Genomic DNA, 22,634 nt, shown 5'->3' on the forward strand with positions numbered 1-22,634 from the left:
CATCATTTTCTGGAGTTTTCCAAACTGTTTAAAGGCACAGTCATTTTAGTGTATGTAAACTTCTGACCCACTGGAATTGTGATACAGTGAATTATAAGTGAAATAATCTGTCTGTAAACAATTGTTGGAAATATTACTTGTGTCATGCACAAAGTAGATGTCATAACTGACTTGCTAAAACTATAGTTTGTTAACAAGAAATGTGTTGAGTGGTTGAAAAACGAGTGTGTAATGTAAACTTCTGACTTCAACAGTATACATACATACATACAAATATACACACACTACAGTTCAAACGTTTGGGGTCACTTGTTTTCGAAAGAAAAGCAATTTATTTGTCCATTTAAATAACATCAAATTGAACAGAAATACAGTGTAGACATGGAAACGGATGATATTTTATGGAATATCTACATACAGTGGCCTGCAAAAGTATTCACCCCCCTTGGCATTCTTCCTATTTTGTTGCCTTACAACCTGGAATTAAAATGGATTTTTGGGGGCTTTGTATCATTTGATTTACACAAAATGCCTACCACTTTGAAGATGCTATTTTTTTTATTGTGAAACAAACAAGAAATAAGACAAAAAAACTGAAAACTTGAGCGTGCATAACTATTCAACCCCCCAAAGTCAATACTTTGTAGAGCCACCTTTTGCAGTAATTACAGCTGCAAGTCTCTTGGGGTATGTCTCTATAAGCTTGGCACATCTAGCCACTGGGATTTTTGCCCATTCTTCAAGGCAAAACTGCTCCAGCTTCTTCAAGTTGGATGGGTTCCACTGGTGTACAGCAATCTTTAAGTCATGCCACAGATTCTCAATTGGATTGAGGTCTGGGCTTTGACTAGGCCATTCCAAGACAAACTTGAAGACTGAAACAGGTTTTCCTCAAGAATTTCCCTGTATTTAGCACCATCCATCAGTCCTTCAATTCTGACCAGTTTCCCAGTCCCTGCCAATGAAAAACATCCCCACAGCATGATGCTGCCACCCCCATGCTTCACTGGGATGGTGTTTTCGGGGTGATGAGAGGTGTTGGGTTTGCGCCAGACATAGCGTTTTCCTTGATGGCCAAAAAGCTCAATTTTAGTCTCATCTGACCAGAGTACCTTCTTCCATATGTTTGGGGAGTCTCCCACATGCTTTTTGACATACACCAAACGTGTTTGCTTATTTTCTTCTTTAAGCAATGGCTTTTTTCTGGCCACTCTTCCGTAAAGCCCAGCTCTGTGGAGTGTACGGCTTAAAGTGGTCCTATGGACAGATACTCCAATCTCCGCTGTGGAGCTTTGCAGTTCCTTCAGGGTTATCTTTGGTCTCTTTGTTGCCTCTCTGATTAATGCCCTCCTTGCCTGGTCCGTTAGTTTTGGTGGGCGGCCCTCTCTTGGCAGGTTTGTTGTGGTGCCATATTCTTTCAATTTTTTAATAATGGATTTAATGGTGCTCCGTGGGATGTTCAAAGTTTCTGATATGTTTTTATAACCAAACCCTGATCTGTACTTCTCCACAACTTTGTCCCTGACCTGTTTGGAGAGCTCCTTGGTCTTCATGGTGCCGCTTGCTTGGTGGTGCCCCTTGCTTAGTGGTGTTGCAGACTCTGGAGCCTTTCAGAACAGGTGTATGTATACTGAGATCATGTGACAGATCATATGACACTATGCACACAGGTGGACTTTATTTTACTAATTATGTGACTTCTGAAGGTAATTGGTTGCATCAGATCTTATTTAGGGGCTTCATTGCAAAGGGGGTGAATACATATGCACGCAACAACTTTCCGTTATTTATTTTTTTGAATTTTTTGAAACAAGTTATTTTTTTCATTCCACTTCACAAATTTGGACTATTTTGTGTATGTCCATTACATGAAATCCAAATAAAAATCAATTTAAATTACAGGTTGTAATGCAACAAAATAGGAAAAATGCCAAGGGGTATGAATACTTTTGCAAGGCGCTGTAGGCGTACAGAGGCCCATTATCAGCAACCATTAGTCCTGTGTTCCAATGGCATGTTGTGTTTGATAATCCAAGTTCATCATTTGAAAAGGTTAACTGATCATTAGAAAACCCTTTTACAATTATGTTAGCACAGCTGAAAACTGTTGTGCTGATTAAAGAAGCAATAAAACTGACCTTCTTGAGACTAGTTGAGTATCTGGAGCATCAGCAATTGTGGGTTCGATTACAGAATCAAAATGGCCAGAAACAAAGAACTTTCTTCTGAAACTCATCAGTCTATTCTTGTTCTGAGAAATGAAGGCTATTCCATGCGAGAAATTGCCAAGAAACTGAAGATCTCGTACAACGCTGTGTACTACTCCCTTCACAGAACAGCGCAAACTGTCTCTAACCAGAATAGAAAGAGCAGTGGGAGGCTCCGTTGCACAACTGAGCAAGAGGACAAATACATTAGAGTGTCTAGTTTGAGAAACAGATGCCTCACAGGTCCTCAACTGGCAGCTTCATTAAATAGTACCCGCAAAACACCAGTCTCAACATCAACAGTGAAGAGGCGACTCTGGGATGCTGACCTTCTAGGCAGAGTTGCAAAGAAAAAGCCATATCTCAGACTGGCCAATAAAAAGAAAATATTAAGATGGGCAAAAGAACACAGACACTGGACAGAGGAAGATTGGATAAAAGTGTTATGGACAGACGAATCGAAGTTTGAGGTGTTCGGATCACAAAGAAGAACATTTGTGAGACGCCGACCAAATGAAAAGATGCTGGAGGAGTGCTTGATGCCATCTGTCAAGCATGGTAGAGGCAATGTGATGGTCTGGGGGTGCTTTGGTGGTGTTAAAGTGGGAGATTTGTACAGGGTAAAAGGGATCTTGAAGAAGGAAGGCTATCACTCCATTTTGCAACGCCATGCCATACCCTGTGGACAGCGCTTGATTGGAGCCAATTTCCTCCTACAACAGGACAATGACCCAAAGCACAGCTCCAAACTATGCAATAACTATTTAGGGAAGAAGCAGTCAGCTGGTATTCTGTCTATAATGGAGTGGCCAGCACAGTCACCGGATCTCAACCCTATTGATCTGTTGGGGGAGCAGCTTGACCGTATGGTACGTAAGAAGTGCCCTTTAGCCAATCCAACTTGTGGGAGGTGCTTAAGGAAGCATGGGGTGAAATTTCTTCAGATTACCTCAAGAAATTGACAACTAGAATGCCAAAGGTCTGCAAGGCTGTAATTGCTGCAAATGGAGGATTCTTTGACGAAAGCAAAGTTTGAAGGACACAATTATTATTATTTATATTAAAAATTATTATTTCTAACCTTGTCAATGACTACATTTACTATGCATTTTGCTATATTTCCTATTCAAACTAATTTCATGTATGTTTTCATGGAAAACAAGGACATTTCTAAGTGACCCCAAACTTTTGAACGGTAGTGTATATATATATATTATTAAGTACAGCCCCCTTCATCTTTGTGTGTAAACTTTAATTTTTTATTACCATAGCATTTTTGTATGTTCTCTAGTTATGTACTTGAAAATGTATCAATTGACCAATTCTGCAACTTGGAGGCCACTTGGGTACATTTGGGCAAACTCGTGAGGGACACCTGGGAGACTTCATACCAAATATTATGTACAGTGGGGGAAAAAAGTATTTAGTCAGCCACCAATTGTGCAAGTTCTCCCACTTAAAAAGATGAGAGAGGCCTGTAATTTTCATCATAGGTACACGTCAACTATGACAGACAAAATGAGAAAAAATAATCCAGAAAATCACATTGTAGGATTTTTAATGAATTTATTTGCAAATGATGGTGGAAAATAAGTATTTGGTCACCTACTAACAAGCAAGATTTCTGGCTCTCACAGACCTGTAACTTCTTCTTTAAGTGGCTCCTCTGTCCTCCACTCGTTACCTGTATTAATGGCACCTGTTTGAACTTGTTATCAGTATAAAAGACACCTGTCCACAACCTCAAACAGTCACACTCCAAACTCCACTATGGCCAAGACCAAAGAGCTGTCAAAGGACACCAGAAACAACATTGTAGACTTGCACCAGGCTGGGAAGACTGAATCTGCAATAGGTAAGCAGCTTGGTTTGAAGAAATCAACTGTGGGAGCAATTATTAGGAAATGGAAGACATACAAGACCACTGATAATTTCCCTCGATCTCACCCCGTGGGGTCAAAATGATCACAAGAATGGTGAGCAAAAATCCCAGAACCACACGGGGGGACCTAGTGAATGACCTGCAGAGAGCTGGGACCAAAGTAACAAAGCCTACCATCAGTAACACACTACGCCGCCAGGGACTCAAATCCTGCAGTGCCAGACGTGTCCCCCTGCTTAAGCCAGTACATGTCCAGGCCCGTCTGAAGTTTGCTAGAGTGCATTTGGATGATCCAGAAGAGGATTGGGAGAATGTCATATGGTCAGATGAAACCAAAATAGAACTTTTTGGTAAAAACTCAACTCGTCGTGTTTGGAGGACAAAGAATGCTGAGTTGCATCCAAAGAACACCATACCTACTGTGAAGCATGGGGGTGGAAACATCATGCTTTGAGGCTGTTTTTCTGCAAAGAGACCAGGACGACTGATCCGTGTAAAGGAAAGAATGAATGGGGCCATGTATCGTGAGATTTTGAGTGAAAACCTCCTTCCATCAGCAAGGGCTTTGAAGATGAAATGTAGCTGGGTCTTTCGGCATGACAATGATCCCAAACACACCGCCCGGGCAACGAAGGAGTGGCTTCGTAAGAAGCATTTCAAGGTCCTGGAGTGGCCTAGCCAGTCTCCAGATCTCAACCCCATAGAAAATCTTTGGAGGGAGTTGAAAGTCCGTGTTGTCCAGCGACAGCCCCAAAACATCATTGCTCTAGAGGAGATCTGCATGGAGGAATGGGCCAAAATACCAGCAACAGTGTGTGAAAACCTTGTGAAGACTTACAGAAAACGTTTGACCTGTGTCATTGCCAACAAAGGGTATATAACAAAGTATTGACAAACTTTTGTTATTGACCAAATACTTATTTTACACCATAATTTGCAAATAAATTCATAAAACATCCTACAATGTGATTTTCTGGATTTTTTTTCCTCCTTTTGTCTGTCATAGTTGACGTGTATCTACGATGAAAATTACAGGCCTCTCTCATCTTTTTAAGTGGGAGGACTTGCACAATTGGTGGCTGACTAAATACTTTTTTCCCCCACTGTAGCTCTCATTCTTGACTGTATCAGTCAAACTTTGCACACACTGTTGCCCTGTTGTGGACAACATATCAATGTATGGCCTTTCTTTTGCATTTCAAAGATGATCAAATAAAAATAGAAAACACATGTTTTTTTGTTTGTTTTATCTTTTACCAGATCTATTGTTTTCTATTCTCCTACAGTAATTTCACATCTCCACAAACTTCAAAGTGTTTCCCTTCAAATAGTATCAATAATATGCATATCCTTGCTTCAGGTCCTGAGCTGCAGGCAGTTAGACTTTGGTATGTCATTTTAGGCGGAAATTGAGATGAAGGGTCCTATCCAAAAGAGGTTTTTAACTTGTAATATCGTATAGCTTTGGAATCGTGACATTACGTACTCTCGAGGAAAATAGGCACTTTTCTCGAAATATACACTGACTGAGAAGGTATGACGATTAGTTTAGCAACCGAGTGACACAGCATGACAACGTGAACGCGATTGGTCGACAGTCTGCTGGGTGGGGCGTTATAAGTTCCTGCATTCATTGGATTCTTATCTCCTTTCTATAATATATCTGCCAATGGCACCGTGCAATGGAATAAAGAGGCAGACAAATAGGAAACATGCGCTAGACCCTCCGTTAAACTACACATTTCTCGAGGTTGGAATATTGCAAAAATATGAAGACATTCTCCTGAGTTATGATATCGGCCAGTATTGAAATCTGACATGTATGATAGATGTTTTCGCGATCTAAAAGTTGTATTGCTATTAACTACCAGTGTAGTGAGAGCGACTTTATCACGGTGCTATGTCATACCGGCCGGATTGAATGACTCAGATACACGTGAAAACATGAAATGACTCAGGGAATCGATAGAACACAATTCAGAGATCCACAAAAACAATATAACATTCAAAATGGGTGAACCACTCCTTTAAGTCCTTAACAAAATGCAAATGTTGCAAATTATTTGGTTAATAAAGCAGATGACTGTCTATATCACCATAGACAATGGGTACATTCCATATGGCACCCTACTCTCCATGTAGTTCACTACTTTTGACCAGGGCCCATAGCACTCTGGTCAAAAGTAGTGCACTATATAGGGAATATATTGCCATTTGGGACATTTCCAACAGCCTTACCTCTGGGACTGAGCTGATAGCATGGACCTGCCCAATCAGCTTACAGTAGGACTGAAACAGCAGCAGCAGCTGAAAGTGGAGCTTGTAGAGTCGTTGACACAGCTCCAGTTGCTGCACAAACACATAAACAAAATGGCGGTCAATAACAACTCTTGTTGAAACTCCGTTCAAGTTGTATTACTTTGTTGTGTAATGCTCATTTCATTCTAATTTATTTTACACTTTGACATAGCCTATTGGTTTCTCGATTGAAAGACAATCTAGTACAGCTACATGTGAATATGTTACTTTAGTAATGTTGGCTTTAGTAGTGTTAATGACATCACCAAGAAGTACAATATTGTAGGACTATTTATTTTGCAAAGACCTGTTATCACTAACTCAGCCTCTTGGGTGCCAGGCAATATCCTTTGGTAACACTGCCAATATCCTTTGGTAACACTGCCAATACCCTTTGGTAACACTGCCAATATCCTTTGGTAACACGTGTCATATTGTAATGCAGCTCACTTTTTTTTCTTCTTCTTGTTTTAATTGTAATGTAAATAGTTATTCCTGTCGTGAGAATATGTTTGTGCTCAGGGCACCATTGAGAATGAGACCTTGGTCTCAATTGGGCTACCCTGAATAAATACAAGTTTATAAAAACAACATGAATAACTACTATGGATATACAGTATAAGGGAGAAAATTGTATTTTTTCCTTTTAAACTACTTCAGAATATTTACAGTAAGCAAGAGACACTGCGCATCTTCATTTAGACAGGGCACTATCAGAAAATAGGAATAAGTGATTTTGAACTTACTGCCAGAGATTCCATTTGCTACCAAGCAAGCGTGTTACAAGACAAGAGAGAGGTGAAAGGAAGACATAGAAAATCAATAGCAAGCATGCAACCATCGGCAGTCCCGGTTAGGTGAACAATATTACCCTAAGTCATGAAATGCTTTCATTTCATTGACACATGCAGACAGACAGACAGAGAGAGAGAGAGACAGAGAGAGAGAGACAGAGAGAGCAGATGAGCTACCGCATGTTTCTGTCAAGAGTTGCTGTAGGTAGGTGTGGTGTGGAATCAGGCGCAGGACGCAGAAGTAAAGTCCAACAAAATACTTTAGTAGATCACACAAAAATAATCCAAAACCAGCCCGGAGGCGAGAAAAGCGCGCACAGGCGTACACAAACGGGCGCACTAAACAAGTGCGTAATCTTCTCCTAATTACAAACAAGGAGGTAAGCTACAAAATAGCGCACCAAATACAGGTAGCGCAGCAACACGACAAGGAACAATTACACACAACACCTAACTAACAACAAGGAACTAAATAGGGTGCTTAATGAGACATAACACAAAACAGGTGTGACAAACAGACAAAACCAATCAAACAAGAAACATAGAACGGTGGCAGCTAGTACTCCGGAGACGACGACCGCCGAAACCTGCCCGAACAAGGAGGAGGGGCCGCCTCGGCCGAAACCGTGACAGTTTCAGCATGTTTTTACAAAAATATAGATTTAGAGTTAGATAAGGACATACACATGATACTACCCTCCACAACATAACCTTCACTCCAAATCAAAACTCCAAACCTACAACCTGAATTTGGACAAAATGACCTTGAAGGATTCCTACTACCAGAGATCCGACATCACAGCCGGACAAACAAATGAAGAACCCCTCTGAGCACCCTCCCTGTCAGCCACCCTGATAGCCCTCCTGATGACCCCCACACCCACTGAGGACATAAACAAGACACAGATTGTACTCCTTATGGACTAAAACGGGAAATACATACAAGAAAATAACTTTTTCCCAAACACACAGTGTCTAAACTCTGGTGTCCAAACACCCAGCGCGCCCTAGACCTTCTGTCTGAGGACTAGGATCACCCAGCCACATAATAATACACACAGGCACAAACGACCTGAGAACACAGCAGGAAAGGGTGGCCACAGCACTCAAGGGAGTGATAGAAAAAGCTTATTCTACTTTCCCCAACGCACAAGTGGTTATCTCCACCCTGCTACCACGAAAAGACTTCCACCCTGCTACCATACAGCGGGTAAACGCAAGTATTTCCCGTGACTGTGCCTCAAAACCAAATGTTTACCTGGCCCACCACTCCACCCTGGACTTGAACAGCGTTTACGACCAGGTCCACCTATACAAGGCAGCAGTGCCCACATTCGCCCGGACCCTAAAGGACATCGCCCTCAACCGCAGCCCCAAACCCTCACACAGGAGCAACAGATTTATTTATTTTTTATTTTATTTCACCTTTATTTAACCAGGTAAGCCAGTTGAGAAAAGTTCTCATTTACAACTGCGACCTGGCCAAGATAAAGCAAAGCAGTGTGATAAAAACAACAACACGGAGTTACATATGGGGTAAAACAAAACATAAAGTCAAAAATACAACATAAAATATATATACAGTGTGTGCAAATGTAGCAAGTTATGGAGGTAAGGCAATAAATAGGCTATAGTGCAAAATAATTACAATTAGTATTAACACTGGAATGATAGATGTGCAAGAGATTATGTGCAAATAGAGATACTGGGGTGCAAAAGAGCAAAATAATTTCAGATGGGCTGTGTACAGGTGCAGTGATCGGTAAGGTGCTCTGACAACTGATGCTTAAAGTTAGTGAGGGAGAGTCTCTAGCTTCAGAGATTTTTGCAATTCTTTCCAGTCATTGGCAGCAGAGAACTGGAAGGAATGGCGGCCAAAGGAGGTGTTGGCTTTGGGGATGACCAGTGAGATATACCTGCTGGAGCGCAGACTACGGGTGGGTGTTGCTATGGTGACCAATGAGCTAAGATAAGGCGGGGATTTTTTATCTAGCAGTGATTTATAGATGGCCTGGAGCCAGTGGGTTTGGGGACGAATATGTAGTGAGGACCAGCCAACAAGAGCGTACAGGTCACAGTGGTGGGTAGTGTATGGGGCTTTGGAGACAAAACGGATGGCACTGTGATACATCCAATTTGCTGAGTAGAGTGTTGGAGGCTATTTTGTAAATGACATCGCCGAAGTCAAGGATCGGTAGGATAGTCAGTTTTACGAGGGCATGTTTAGCAGCATGAGTGAAGGAGGCTTTGTTGCGAAATAGGAAGCCAATTCTAGATTTAACTTTGGATTGGAGATTCTTAATGTGAGTCTGGAAGGAGAGTTTACAGTCTAACCAGACACCTAGGTATTTGTAGTTGTCCACATACTCTAGGTCAGACCCGTCGAGAGTAGTGATTCTAGTCGGGTGGGCGGGTGCCAGCAGCGTTCGATTGAAGAGCATGCATTTAGTTTTACTAGTGTTTAAGAGCAGTTGGAGGCTACTGAAGGAGTGTTGTATGGCATTGAAGCTCGTTTGGAGGTTTGTTAACACAGTGTCCAATGAAGGGCCAGATGTATACAAAATGGTGTCGTCTGCGTAGAGGTGGATCTGAGAGTCACCAGCAGCAAGAGCGACATCATTGATATACACGGAGAAAAGAGTCGGCCCAAGAATTGAACCCTGTGGCACCCCCATAGAGACTGCCATAGGTCCAGACAATAGGCCCTCCGATTTGACACATTGAACTCTATGTGAGAAGTAGTTGGTGAACCAGGCGAGGCAGTCATTTGAGAAACCAAGGCTATTTAGTCTGCCAATAAGAATGCGGTGGTTGACAGAGTCGAAAGCCTTGGCCAGGTCGATGAAGACGGCTGCACAGTACTGTCTATTATCGATTGCGGTTATAATATCGTTTAGGACCTTGAGCGTGGCTGAAGTGCACCCATGACCAGCTCGGAAACCGGATTGCATAGCGGAGAAGGTACGGTGGGATTCGAAATGGTCGGTGATCTGTTTGTTAACTTGGCTTTCAAAAACTTTCGAAAGGCAGGGCAGGATGGATATAGGTCTGTAACAGTTTGGATCTAGAGTGTCACCCCCTTTGAAGAGGGGGATGACTGCGGCAGCTTTCCAATCTCTGGGGATCTCAGACGTTACAAAAGAGAGGTTGAAGAGGCTAGTAATAGGGGTTGCGACAATTTCGGCGGCTAGTTTTAGAAAGGGTCCAGATTGTTTAGCCCAGATGATTTGTAGGGGTCCAGATTTTGCAGCTCTTTCAGAACATCAGCTGTCTGAATTTGTGTGAAGGAGAAGCGAGGGGGGCATGGGCAAGTTGCAGCGGAGGGTGCAGAGCTGGTGGCCGGGGTAGTGGTAGCCAGGTGGAAAGCATGGCCAGCCGTAGCAAAATGCTTGTTGAAATTCTCGATTATTGTAGATTTATCGGTGCTGATAGTGTTTCCTAGCCTCAGTGCAGTGGGCATCTGGGAGGAAGTGCTCTTATTCTCCATGGACTTTACAGTGTCCCAAAACTTTTTGGAGTTAGTGCTACAGGATGCAAATTTCTGTTTGAAAAAGTTAGCCTTTGCTTTCCTAACTGCTTGTGTATATTGCTTCCTAACTTCCCTGAAAAGTTGCTATTTGATGCTAATGCAGTACGCCACAGGTTGTTTTTGTGCTGGTCAAGGGCAGTCAAGTCTGAGGAGAACCAGGGGCTATATCTGTTCTCAGTTCTGTATTTTTTGAATGGGGCATGTTTATTTAAGATTGAGAGGAAATTACTTTTAAAGAACAACCAGGCATCCTCTACTGACGGAATGAGATCTATATCCATCCAGGATACCTGGGCCAGGTCAATTAGGAAGGCCTGCTCGCTAAAGTGTTTTAGGGAGCGTTTGACAGTTATGAGGGGTGGTCGTTCGACCGTGGACCCGTTACGGACGCAGGCAATAAGGCAGTGATCACTGAGATCCTGGTTGAAGACAGCGGAGGTGTATTTAGAGGGTAAGTTAGTCAGGATGATATCTATGAGGGTACCCATGTTTACGGATTTAGGGTTGTACCTGGTAGGTTCGTTGATAATTTGTGTGAGATTGAGGGCATCTAGTTTGGATTGTAGAATGGCCGGGGTGTTAAGCATATCCCAATTTAGGTCACCAAGCAGTATGAACTCTGAGGATAAATGGGGGGCAATCAATTCACATATGGTGTCCAGGGCACAGCTGGGGGCTGAGGGGGGTCTGTAGCAAGCGGCAACAGTGAGAGACTTATTTCTGGAAAGGTGGATTTTTATAAGTAGAAGCTCAAACTGTTTGGGCACAGACCTGGATAGTATGATAGAGCTCTGCAGGCTCTCTCTAAGGTAGATTGCAACTCCACCCCCTTTTGCAGTTCTATCTAGACGGAAAATGTTATAGTTGGGGATGGACATTTCAGAATTTTTGGTGGCCTTCCTAAGCCAGGATTCAGACACTGCTAGAACATCAGGGTTGGCGGAGTGTGCTAACACAGTGAATAACTCAAACTTAGGAAGGAGGCTTCTGATATTAACATGCAGAAAACCAAGGCTTTTACAGTTACAGAAGTCAACAAATGATAGCTCCTGGGGAGTAGGAGTGATACTGGGGGCTGCAGGGCCTGGGTTAGCCTCTACATCAACAGAGGAGGAGTAGAATAAGGATACGGCTAAAGGCTTTAAGAACTGGTCTTCTAGTGCATTGGGTACAGAGAATAAAGGGGGCAGATTTCCGGGCATTGTAGAAAAGATTCAGGGCATTATGTACATAAAAGGATATGGAAGGATATGAGTACAGTTGAGGTAAACCTAAGCGCTGGGTAACAATGAAAGAGATAGCATCACTGGAGGCACAGATTGAGTCGGTCTCGGCGTGTATGGGGGGTGGAACAAAGGAACTATTTGAGGTAGTTTGAGAGGGACTTGGGGTTCTACAGTGAAATTGTATAATAAGAACTAGCTGGAACAGCAATAGGCAAGGCATATTGACATGGGAGAGAGGCATAAAGCAATCACAGGTGTTATTAGAGAGAGCTAAGACAACAACTGGTAATGGCGATAAAGTTTGGGCTTAGGCTAAACAGAATAAACAGGACAGGGTACCGTGTAAAGGAACAGTCCAGCAGACATCAGCTGTGTAGCTGAGTGATCATAAGGTCCAGTGAACAACAATATGTGAGTTCGAATTGGTGCTACAGCACAGGCTAGCAGGAAGCACAGTTGTAGTTTGCGTGTGCTAGCGGGCCGGGGCTAGCAGATGGATCTTCATGGTCAACGTCGTAACGGGAAGCCTGTTGAAAACACATCCGATGATTTCGTCGGCAAACCAGTCTTGTTGGATCGGCGGGGCTCAGTGTCAACACTAGGAGGTCCCGTCCGGTTGACAGAGAGGTAGATAGCCGGGAGATGGGCCTGGCTCGAGGCTAGCTCAAGGCTAACTGGTGCTGCTAAGGGGCAATGGTAATTAGCCAACAACAGGTTGCAGCTAGCTGGTTGCGATGATCCGGCGCTAGGGTCCAGTGATTCCGGCAGAAAATCCGAAATGCTCTGGGTCGATAGCACGCTGTGCAGACTGGCCGACGAATTGTCCAGGCTAGAGCTAGAGCTGGCTGGTGGATAGTGCAGGCCACGGACAATGGTGAAGACACTAACGGTGGCTAATAGCAAGTAGCCATTCGGTTGCAGCTAGCCTAGTTTCAGCTTAAGGTTCTTGATAAAAGTTATAAGAAATAGTAGAATCCTTTCCACATTGGGTGAGGCGGGTTGCAGTAAAGTATATTTAGTTAAGGAATGAAAAGTGAAATTGAGAAATATATACAAAATAGACAAAAAACAAGAAACTGGCTATTTACACAAGGACACAGAAAAAAAAACTCAACCGCACTGCTACGCCATCAACAGACTCCCCGCCCAGACTAGCAAAACACTCTCCCAGACCTGCGGGACCCCCCCCCCCGAGAGGACCTACATCCAGTCCACAGCCCCACATCCACACCCCAACCAATCAACACCAATCACCAGGCCTGGTCATCTGCCTTTGGCGTAAAGAGCAGAAACCTGGACTTATACAGACATTGTCATCCTACAAGAAACATGGTATAGAGGAGATGGACCCAGTGGTTGCCCTCTAGGTTACAGAGAGTTGGTAGTCTCACCCACCAAACTACCAGGTGTGAAACAGGGAAGGGACTCAGGGGGTATGCTAATTTGGTATAAAGCAGACCTAACTCACTGCATTTAATTAATCAAAACAGGAACATTTTACATTTGGCTAGAAATTCAAAAGGAAGTTATCTCAACAGAGAAAAATGTCCTCCTGTGTGCTACCTATAGCCCCCACTAGAATCCCCATACTCTAATGAACACAGCTTCTCCATCCTGGAGGGGGAAATCAATCACTTCCAGGCCCAGGGACATGTACTAGTCTGTGGCGACCTAAATGCCAGAACTGGACAAGAACCTGACAAATAGTTTGTTGAAGAATGCAAAAACCTAAGAAAGAAATTGAGAAACCTATCCAACCAAAAACATAGAGACCCAGAAAACTTGAGCCTACACCTTCAATATGATGAATCACTAAAACAATACAAAAATACACTACGGAAAAAGAAGGAACAGCACGTCAGAAATCAGCTCAATTTAATTGAAGAATCCATAGATGAACCACTTCTGGGAAAATTGGAAAACACTAAACAAACAACACATGAAGAGTTATCTATCCAAAATGGAGATGTATGGGTAAACCACTTCTCCAATCTTTTTGGCCCTATAACAAAGAACAAACAGCAACAACATATACATGATCAAATACAAATCTTAGAATCAACTATTAAAGACTACCAGAACCCACTGGATTCTCCAATTACATTGAATGAACTACAGGACAAAATACAAACCCTCCAACCCAAAAAGGCCTGTGGTGTTGATGGTATCCTCAATGAAATGATAAAATATACAGACTACAAATTTCAATTGACTATACTTAAACTCTTTAACATCTTCCTTAGCTCTGGCATCTTCCCCAATATTTGGAACGAAGGACTGATCACCCCAATTCACAAAAGTGGAGACAAAGTTGACCCCAATAACTACAGTGGGATATGCGTCAACAGCAACCTTGGGAAAATCCTCTGCATTATCATTAACAGCAGACTCTTACATTTCCTCAGTGAAAACAATGTACTGAGCAAATTTTTACCAAATTACCGTACAATTGACCACATATTCACCCTGCACACCCTAATTGACAAACAAACAAACCAAAACAAAGGCTAAGTTTTCTCATGCTTTGTTGATTTCAAAAAAGCTTTTGACTCAATTTGGCATGAGGGTCTGCTATACAAATTGATGGAAAGTGGTGTTGGGGGGAAAAGCATATAAAATTAATGTACACAAACAACAAGTGTGCGGTTAAAATTTGCAAAAAACACACACATTTCTTTCCACAGGGCCGTGGGGTGAGACAGGGATGCAGCTTAAGCCCCACCCTCTTCAACATATACATCAACGAATTGGCGAGAGCACTAGAACAGTCTGCAGCACCCGGCCTCACCCTACTAGAATCTGAAGTCAAATGTCTACTGATGATCTGGTGCTTCTGTCCCCAACCAAGGAGGCCCTACAGCAGCACCTAGATATTCTGCACAGATTCTGTCAGACCTGGGCCCTGACAGTAAATCTCAGTAAGACAAATAATGGTGTTCCAAAAAAGGTCCAGTTGCCAGGGACATAAATACAAATTCCATTTAGACACCGTTGCCCTAGAGCACACAAAAAACTATACCTTGGCCTAAACATCAGCGCACAGGTAACTTCCACAAAGCTGTGAACAATCTGAGAGACAAGGCAAGAAGGGCCTTCTATGCCATCAAAAGGAAGATAAAATTCGACATACCAATTAGAATCTGGCTAAAAATACTTGAATCAGTTATAGAACCCATTGCTCTTTATGGTTGTGAGGTCTGGGGTCCGCTCACCAACCAAGAATTCACAAAATGGGACAAACACCAAATTGAGACTCTGCATTCAGAATTCTGCAAAAATATCCTCAGTGTGCAAAGTAAAACACCAAATAATGCACGAATAGCAGAATTAGGCCGATACCCGCTAATTATCAAAATCCAGAAAAGAGACGTTAAATTCTACAACCACCTAAACGGAAGAGATTCCCAAACCTTCCATAACAAAGCCATCACCTACAGAGAGATGAACTTGGAGAAGAGTCCCCTAAGTTGGTCCTGGGGCTCTGTTCACAAACACAAACAGACCCCACAGAGGCCTCAGGACAGCAACACAATTAGACCCAACCAAATCATGAGAAAACAAAAAGATAATTACTTGACACATTGGAAATAATTTACAAAAAAACTGAGCAAACTAAAATGCTATTTGGCCATAAACAGAGAGTACACAGTGGCAGAATACCTGACCACTGTGACTGACCCAAAATTAAGGAAATCTTTGAGTATGTACAGACTCAGTGAGCATAGCCTTGCTATTGAGAAAGGCCGCCGTAGGCAGACCTGGCTCTTAAGAGAAGACAGGCTATGTGCACACTGCCAACAAAATTAAGTGGAAACTGAGCTGTACTTCCTAACCTCTTGCCAAATGTATGACTATATTAGAGACACATATTTCCCTCAGATTACATAGACCAACAAAGAATTTGAAAACAAATCCAATTTGGATAAACTCCCAAATCTGTTGGTGAAATACCACAGTGTGCCATCACATCAGCAATATTTGTGATCTGTTGCCACAAGAAAAGGGCAACCAGAAGAACAAACACCATTGTAAATACAACCTATATTGATGTTTATTTATTTTCCTTTTTGTACTTTAACTATTTGCACATCATTATAACACTGTATACAGACATAATATGACATCTGAAATGTCTTTATTATTTAGGAACTTTTGTGCTGTGTAATGTTTACTGTAAACGCTTTATTATCTATTTCACTTGCTTTGGCAATGTAAACATACAGTTGAAGTCGGAAGTTGACATACACTTAGGTCGGAGTCAATTAAACTTGTTTTTCAACCACTCCACAAATTTCTTGTTAACAAACTATAGTTTTGGCAAGTCGGTTAGGACATCTACTTTATGCATGACACAAGGAATTTTTCCAACAATTGTTTACAGACAGATTATTTCACTTATAATTCACTGTATCACTATTCCAGTGGGTCAGAAGTTTACATACACTAAGTTGACTGTGCCTTTAAATAGCTTGGAAAATTCCAGAAAATGATGTCATGGCTTTAGAAGCTTCTGATAGGCTAATTGACATCATTTGAGTCAATTGGAGGTGTACCTGTGGATGTATTTCAAGGCCTACCTTCAAACTCAGTGCCTCTTTGCTTGACATCATGGGAAAATCTAAAGAAATCAGCCAAGACCTCAGAAAAACAATTGTAGACCTCCACAAGTCTGGTTCATCCTTGGAAGCAATTTCCAAACGCCTGAAGGTACCACGTTCATCTCTACAAACAATAGTACGCAAGTATAAACACCACGGGACCACGTAGACATCATACCGCTCAGGAAGGAGACGTGTTCTGTCTCCTAGAGATGAACGTACTTTGGTGCGAAAAGTGAAAATCATCATGCTGCAGGAGGGCCTGGTGCACTTCACAAAACAGATGGCATCATGAGGAAGGAAAATTATGTGGATATATTGACGCAACATCTCAAGACATCAGTCAGGAAGTTAAAGCTTGGTCGCAAATGGGTCTTCTAAATGAACAATGACCCCAAGCATACTTCCAAAGTTGTGGCAAAATGGCTTAAGGACAACAAAGTCAAGGTATTGGAGTGGCCATCACAAAGCCCTGACCTCAATCCTGTAGAAAATGTGTGGGCAGAACTGAAAAAGTGTGTGCGAGCAAGGAGGCCTACAAACGTGACTCAGTTACATCAGCTTTGTCAGGAGGAATGGGCCAAAATTCACCCAACTTATTGTGGGAAGCTTGTGGAAGGCTACCCGAAACATTTGATCCAAGTTAAACAATTTAAAGGCAATGCTACCAAATACTAATTGAGTGTATGTAAACTTCTGACCCACTGGGAATGTGATGAAAGAAATCTTAAATAAATAATTATCTCTACTATTATTCTGACATTTCACATTCTTAAAATAAAGTGGTGATCCTAACTGACCTAAAACAGGGAATTTTTAGTAGGATTAAATGTCAGGAATTGTGAAAAACTGAGTTTAAATGTATTTGGCTAAGGTGTATGTTAACTTCCGACTTCAACTGTATGTTTCCCATGCCAATAAAGCCCTTAAATTGGAGGGAGAGAGAGAGTGAGAGAGCGAGAGAGCGAGAAGCTGCAGTCTTGGGACTGAAAGCCGGGTGGTCCCGTGATTATTTTTTTTAAAAGCCAAGCAAGTAAGCAGTTTTGCCTTGTCACTTTCTTCGATGCACTTGGACTCTGCTGGGAGTCTCAAAGTCGTTTTAAACTTGACTTAATATTTCACTCTCGAGATTTATAAGGCTGAGATTTAGCAGCCATTTGACCTTTGAATTTGGATGTTTTTTGGATTATAAGAAAATTCTTAATGTTTTCTGCTAATTTATAAGTCAAGTTCCAGATATGTTTGTGCTAGCCAACTCCTATGGTCATTGTCATGTCAAATACAGCACAAACAGATATGGGACAAGGCTACTGATGTATCCGTGTATTATCAGAACCTGCACCCCTAGCCTGGTCCCAGAACTGTGTAGAGTCTTGCCAACGCCATTGCCAAGCCAAACATGACAATGAGTGACAAGGAGTTGGCATGATAGCACTAACAGACTAGCACTTAGGCTGCACTGCTCCCCTGCCCAGCAGAGTCAAAATGGCCACATTACACATTGGGATGAGGGAGACAATGTAATGTGCTACAACTCAGGGGTTGCCCAGAAATTATATTCAACGAGAAAATTAAAGTATTTCACTCACAGAACTACCACAGAGTACCCGAAAGGCAGGAAATGTGAAAGGATTAATTGAATTTTAATCTGAAGTACCCTCTCATGTCAGTAATGTATGAGAACAGTATACAGCGAAATAGAACATTCTGTTTCTCAAATATACAAGACAAAACATAATTCTTCTAGTATCTATCATTCTTCAACATAACAATTTCCAGAAATATCAAAATGATACAGCTTTTTTTGTTGGGTTATACTGTCGGTTCAGCATACAAAGTAGGCAATACTACTGAGAACAAATTGGTTAGTTTAGCGACACAGTCTCAATAAGCACACATTATTCATATACCTCTTGTCTTTGCCATTGTCTACAAAACATGGTCAGTATTTGATTAACCAATAACAAGAGGCCTCATTAACCGATTAACCAGTATCAAGAGGCGTTCTTAAATTGTCCAGAGGATTTGCATTACAGTTGCTAATTGGATGACTAAAGGCGTCTACATGCTCCCATCCGAAACAGTTCGGAACAGTTTGTGCATATATACTGAACAAAATATAAACGCAACATGCAACAATTTAAAAGATTTTACAGAGTTACAGTTCATATAAGGAAATCAGGCAATTTAAATTAATTAATTGGACCCTAATCTAAGGATTTCACATCTGGGAAAACAGATACAGTGGGGAAACAAGTATTTAGTCAGCCACCAATTGTGCAAGTTCTCCCACTTAAAAAGATGAGAGAGGCCTGTAATTTTCATCATAGGTACACGTCAACTATGACAGACAAATAGAGATTTTTTTATCTCCAGAAAATCACATTTTAGGATTTTTTATGAATTTATTTGAAAATTATGGTGGAAAATAAGTATTTGGTCACCTACAAACAAGCAAGATTTCTGGCTCTCACAGACCTGTAACTTCTTCTTTAAGAGGCTCCTCTGTCCTCCACTCGTTACCTGTATTAATGGCACCTGTTTGAACTTGTTATCAGTATAAAAGACACCTGTCCACAACCTCAAACAGTCACACTCCAAACTCCACTATGGCCAAGACCAAAGAGCTGTCAAAGGACACCAGAAACAAAATTGTAGACCTGCACCAGGCTGGGAAGACTGAATCTGCAATAGGTAAGCAGCTTGGTTTGAAGAAATCAACTGTGGGAGCAATTATTAGGAAATGGAAGACATACAAGACCACTGATAATCTACCTCGATCTGGGGCTCCACGCAAGATCTCACCCCGTGGGGTCAAAATGATCACAAGACCGGTGAGCAAAAATCCCAGAACCACACGGGGGGACCTAGTGAATGACCTGCAGAGAGCTGGGACCAAAGTAACAAAGCCTACCATCAGTAACACACTACGCCGCCAGGGACTCAAATCCTGCAGTGCCAGACGTGTCCCCCTGCTTAAGCCAGTACATGTCCAGGCCCGTCTGAAGTTTGCTAGAGTGCATTTGGATGATCCAGAAGAGGATTGCGAGAATGTCATATGGTCAGATGAAACCAAAATATAACATTTTGGTAAAAACTCAACTCGTCGTGTTTGGAGGACAAAGAATGGTGAGTTGCATCAAAAGAACACCATACCTACTGTGAAGCATGGGGGTGGAAACATCATGCTTTGGGGCTGTTTTTCTGCAAAGGGACCAGGACGACTGATCCGTGTAAAGGAAAGAATGAATGGGGCCATGTATCGTGAGATTTTGAGTGAAAACCTCCTTCCATCAGCAAGGGCATTGAAGATGAAACGTGGCTGGGTCTTTCAGCATGACAATGATCCCAAACACACCACCCGGGCAACGAAGGAGTGGCTTCGTAAGAAGCATTTCAAGGTCCTGGAGTGGCCTAGCCAGTCTCCAGATCTCAACCCCACAGAAAATCTTTGGAGGGAGTTGAAAGTCCGTGTTGCCCAGCGACAGCCCCAAAACATCACTGCTCTAGAGGAGATCTGCATGGAGGAATGGGCCAAAATACCAGCAACAGTGTGTGAAAACCTTGTGAAGACTTACAGAAAACGTTTGACCTGTGTCATTGCCAACAAAGGGTATATAACAAAGTATTGAGAAACTTTTGTTATTGACCAAATACTTATTTTCCACCATAATTTGCAAATAAATTCATTAAAAATCCTACAATGTGATTTTCTGGAAATAAAAATCTCAATTTGTCTGTCATAGTTGACGTGTACCTATGATGAAAATTACAGGCCTCTCTCATCTTTTTAAGTGGGAGAACTTGCACAATTGGTGGCTGACTAAATACTTTTTTTCCCCACTGTATGCATCTGTTGGTCACAGATACCTTTAAAGAAAGGTAGGGGCGTGGATCAGAAAACCAGTCAGTATCTGGTGTGACCGCCATTTGACTCATACAGCGCGACACATCTCCTTCGCATACAGTTGATCAGGCTGTTGATTGTGGCCTGTGGAATGTTAACCCACTCCTCTTCAATTGCTGTGCGAATATTGGCAGGAACTTGAACACGCAGCCCATACCATAACCCCACCACATCAGGAAACCGCACGCCCACACGACACCATACACCTGGTCTGCGGTTGTGAGGCCAAATTCTCTAAAACAACGTTGGCATGGTAGAGAAATGACCGTTCAATTATCTGGCAACAGCTCTGGTGGACAATTGCACGATCCCTCAAAACTTGAGACATCTGTGGCATTGTGTTTTGTGACAAAACTGCACATTTTAGAGTGGACTTTTATTGTCCCCAGCACAAGGTGCAATGGAGAAATGCTCACTAACAGGGACATAAACACATTTGTGCCCAAAATCTGAGAGAAATAAGCTTTTTGTGCCTATGGAAAATGTATGGGATCTTTTATTTCAGCTGATGAAACATCAGGGACCAACACTTTACATGTTGTGTTTATATTTTTGTTCAGTGTATTATGACAACATTGTGACGTTTTTGTTCGTTTTGGTCTTCGGCAAGGGTTTTTTCAAAGTAAGAATTCTTCAATTAAGTGTTTGTTGTCATTCAACGAGAGACAACTCGTTTTCATGCAGATTATTTCACTTTAGAAATAATTCACCAAACATCTTAGTTAGATGTAAAATTGCGCAACTAAGATCTCCGCCGCAAAAACATCAAAATTAATCATTAATTCTGACTATTTTGAGGAAGTGTATAATGGCAACGGTGTCTCAAGATGGACAAATAGTACTATCGCCGCTTTTTCTCATTTCTCAAGCCTTAAGTAGACAGAGGACAGAGGTCCTACCTTCTCCTCGTATTCCCCCGGCTGGTTGGTGATCACAACACCCTCACTGCCTCTGGGGAAGGTGGCCTTGCAGTTGGTTAACCACTGTGGGACGGGAGAGGGGGGTTATTGTAACATCAAGTTCTGAATTGCATGATGACTTGATGAAACATTGGTACTTCAATCAATCAAAGGTATGTATAAAGCCCTCTTAACACCAACAGTTGTCACAAAAGTAACACTGGGATGCAGTAACTCAGCCTAGACCAAGAGAAAGCAGAAGTGGCAAGGAAAAACTTGTTAGAAGGAAGAAACCTCGAGAGTAACCAGACACAGAGAACAGGTCCATCTTCTTCGGGCTGTACCAAGGTGACTTTGGTCACCGGGTGTATTTAAAACATGTAGTAACAGCAACTCTTGTATCATGGCTTACAGCTATGGCTGCTTCTTTCCTGTTGTTGTAAGTGTCCAGATATTCTTGGAGTTCCAGTACGCTAAATTTCATCTTCTCCAGGAGCCCATAGGAGATGATCTGGGTAATGGAAACAACATTGTTTTATACTTGGGGTGACTAAAATAGTTGGCTAATGACACAATGTTATTGTTTGATAAGATTGTACATCAGATAGTCGTACAACAGCAAAACAGATACAATATATACAGTACATACATAATATAAAACATGTTGGCATTGCACTTCAAGGTCAATTATAAAACTGAAGTATAAAAGTTGATTAATTGCTGATCTACTCACAGTGTCCAAAAGACCAAAAGTCTCACCCATTACACATGAACAGAATATAATTAGTAAATGCTGATCTACTACTCACGGTGTCAGCGTCTATGAACAGCGTAGGACACTCAGAGCATGATGTCAGCATCTGGGACGACCTGAGGAACTTGGAACCTATCCCTCGCAGGCCGTCTCCTAGGTAACCCACAGCATCGCAGGTTAGGGAGCAGAACTTGCTCTGAATACTCTGAAAAGCAAAAAAACCAAACATACAGTATGTGGCTCAGGTGGTAGAGCATGGCGCTTGCAACGCCGAAATCAAAGATTTTTAAAACTAACCCAAGATAGACCAGAGCCTGTCGCTTCCAATGGGAACAAATGAATCAGAACAAGCAAGGAGGTGTGATCTTATTGGCGCTTTCTAGCATTTATTTGCATAGGGAATGCCTACTCTGTGAAGTGCACGTGTGCAATAACTAAATTTGCCCTCACTCCTTCTAAACAACGCAATTTTTTGAAACTTTGGCAAAGGGTAACATCTACAAAACGCAGTCCACTCTCTTACAGATTTTAGTTTTGGAA

At 42.0% G+C, this 22,634-nt stretch overlaps 1 protein-coding gene across 1 annotated transcript in view; it reads right to left on the reverse strand.

Moving 5' to 3' along the window:
* The window catches only part of LOC311106059 (protein furry homolog), a gene marked incomplete at its 5' end in the record, with an annotated part of 221,548 nt that overhangs the window by 15,168 nt on the left and 183,746 nt on the right, over positions 1-22,634 (reverse strand). The window contains 4 exons of the mRNA XM_084148346.1: positions 6,328-6,438; positions 21,341-21,424; positions 21,753-21,851; positions 22,150-22,299. Of these exons, the coding sequence (XP_084004472.1) occupies positions 6,328-6,438; positions 21,341-21,424; positions 21,753-21,851; positions 22,150-22,299 (444 nt within the window). The remainder of the gene's footprint in view (positions 1-6,327; positions 6,439-21,340; positions 21,425-21,752; positions 21,852-22,149; positions 22,300-22,634) is intronic.

The sequence above is a fragment of the Coregonus lavaretus genome, assembly GCF_964263955.1.
Source record: "Coregonus lavaretus genome assembly, chromosome: 30".
Lineage (NCBI taxonomy): Eukaryota > Metazoa > Chordata > Actinopteri > Salmoniformes > Salmonidae > Coregonus > Coregonus lavaretus.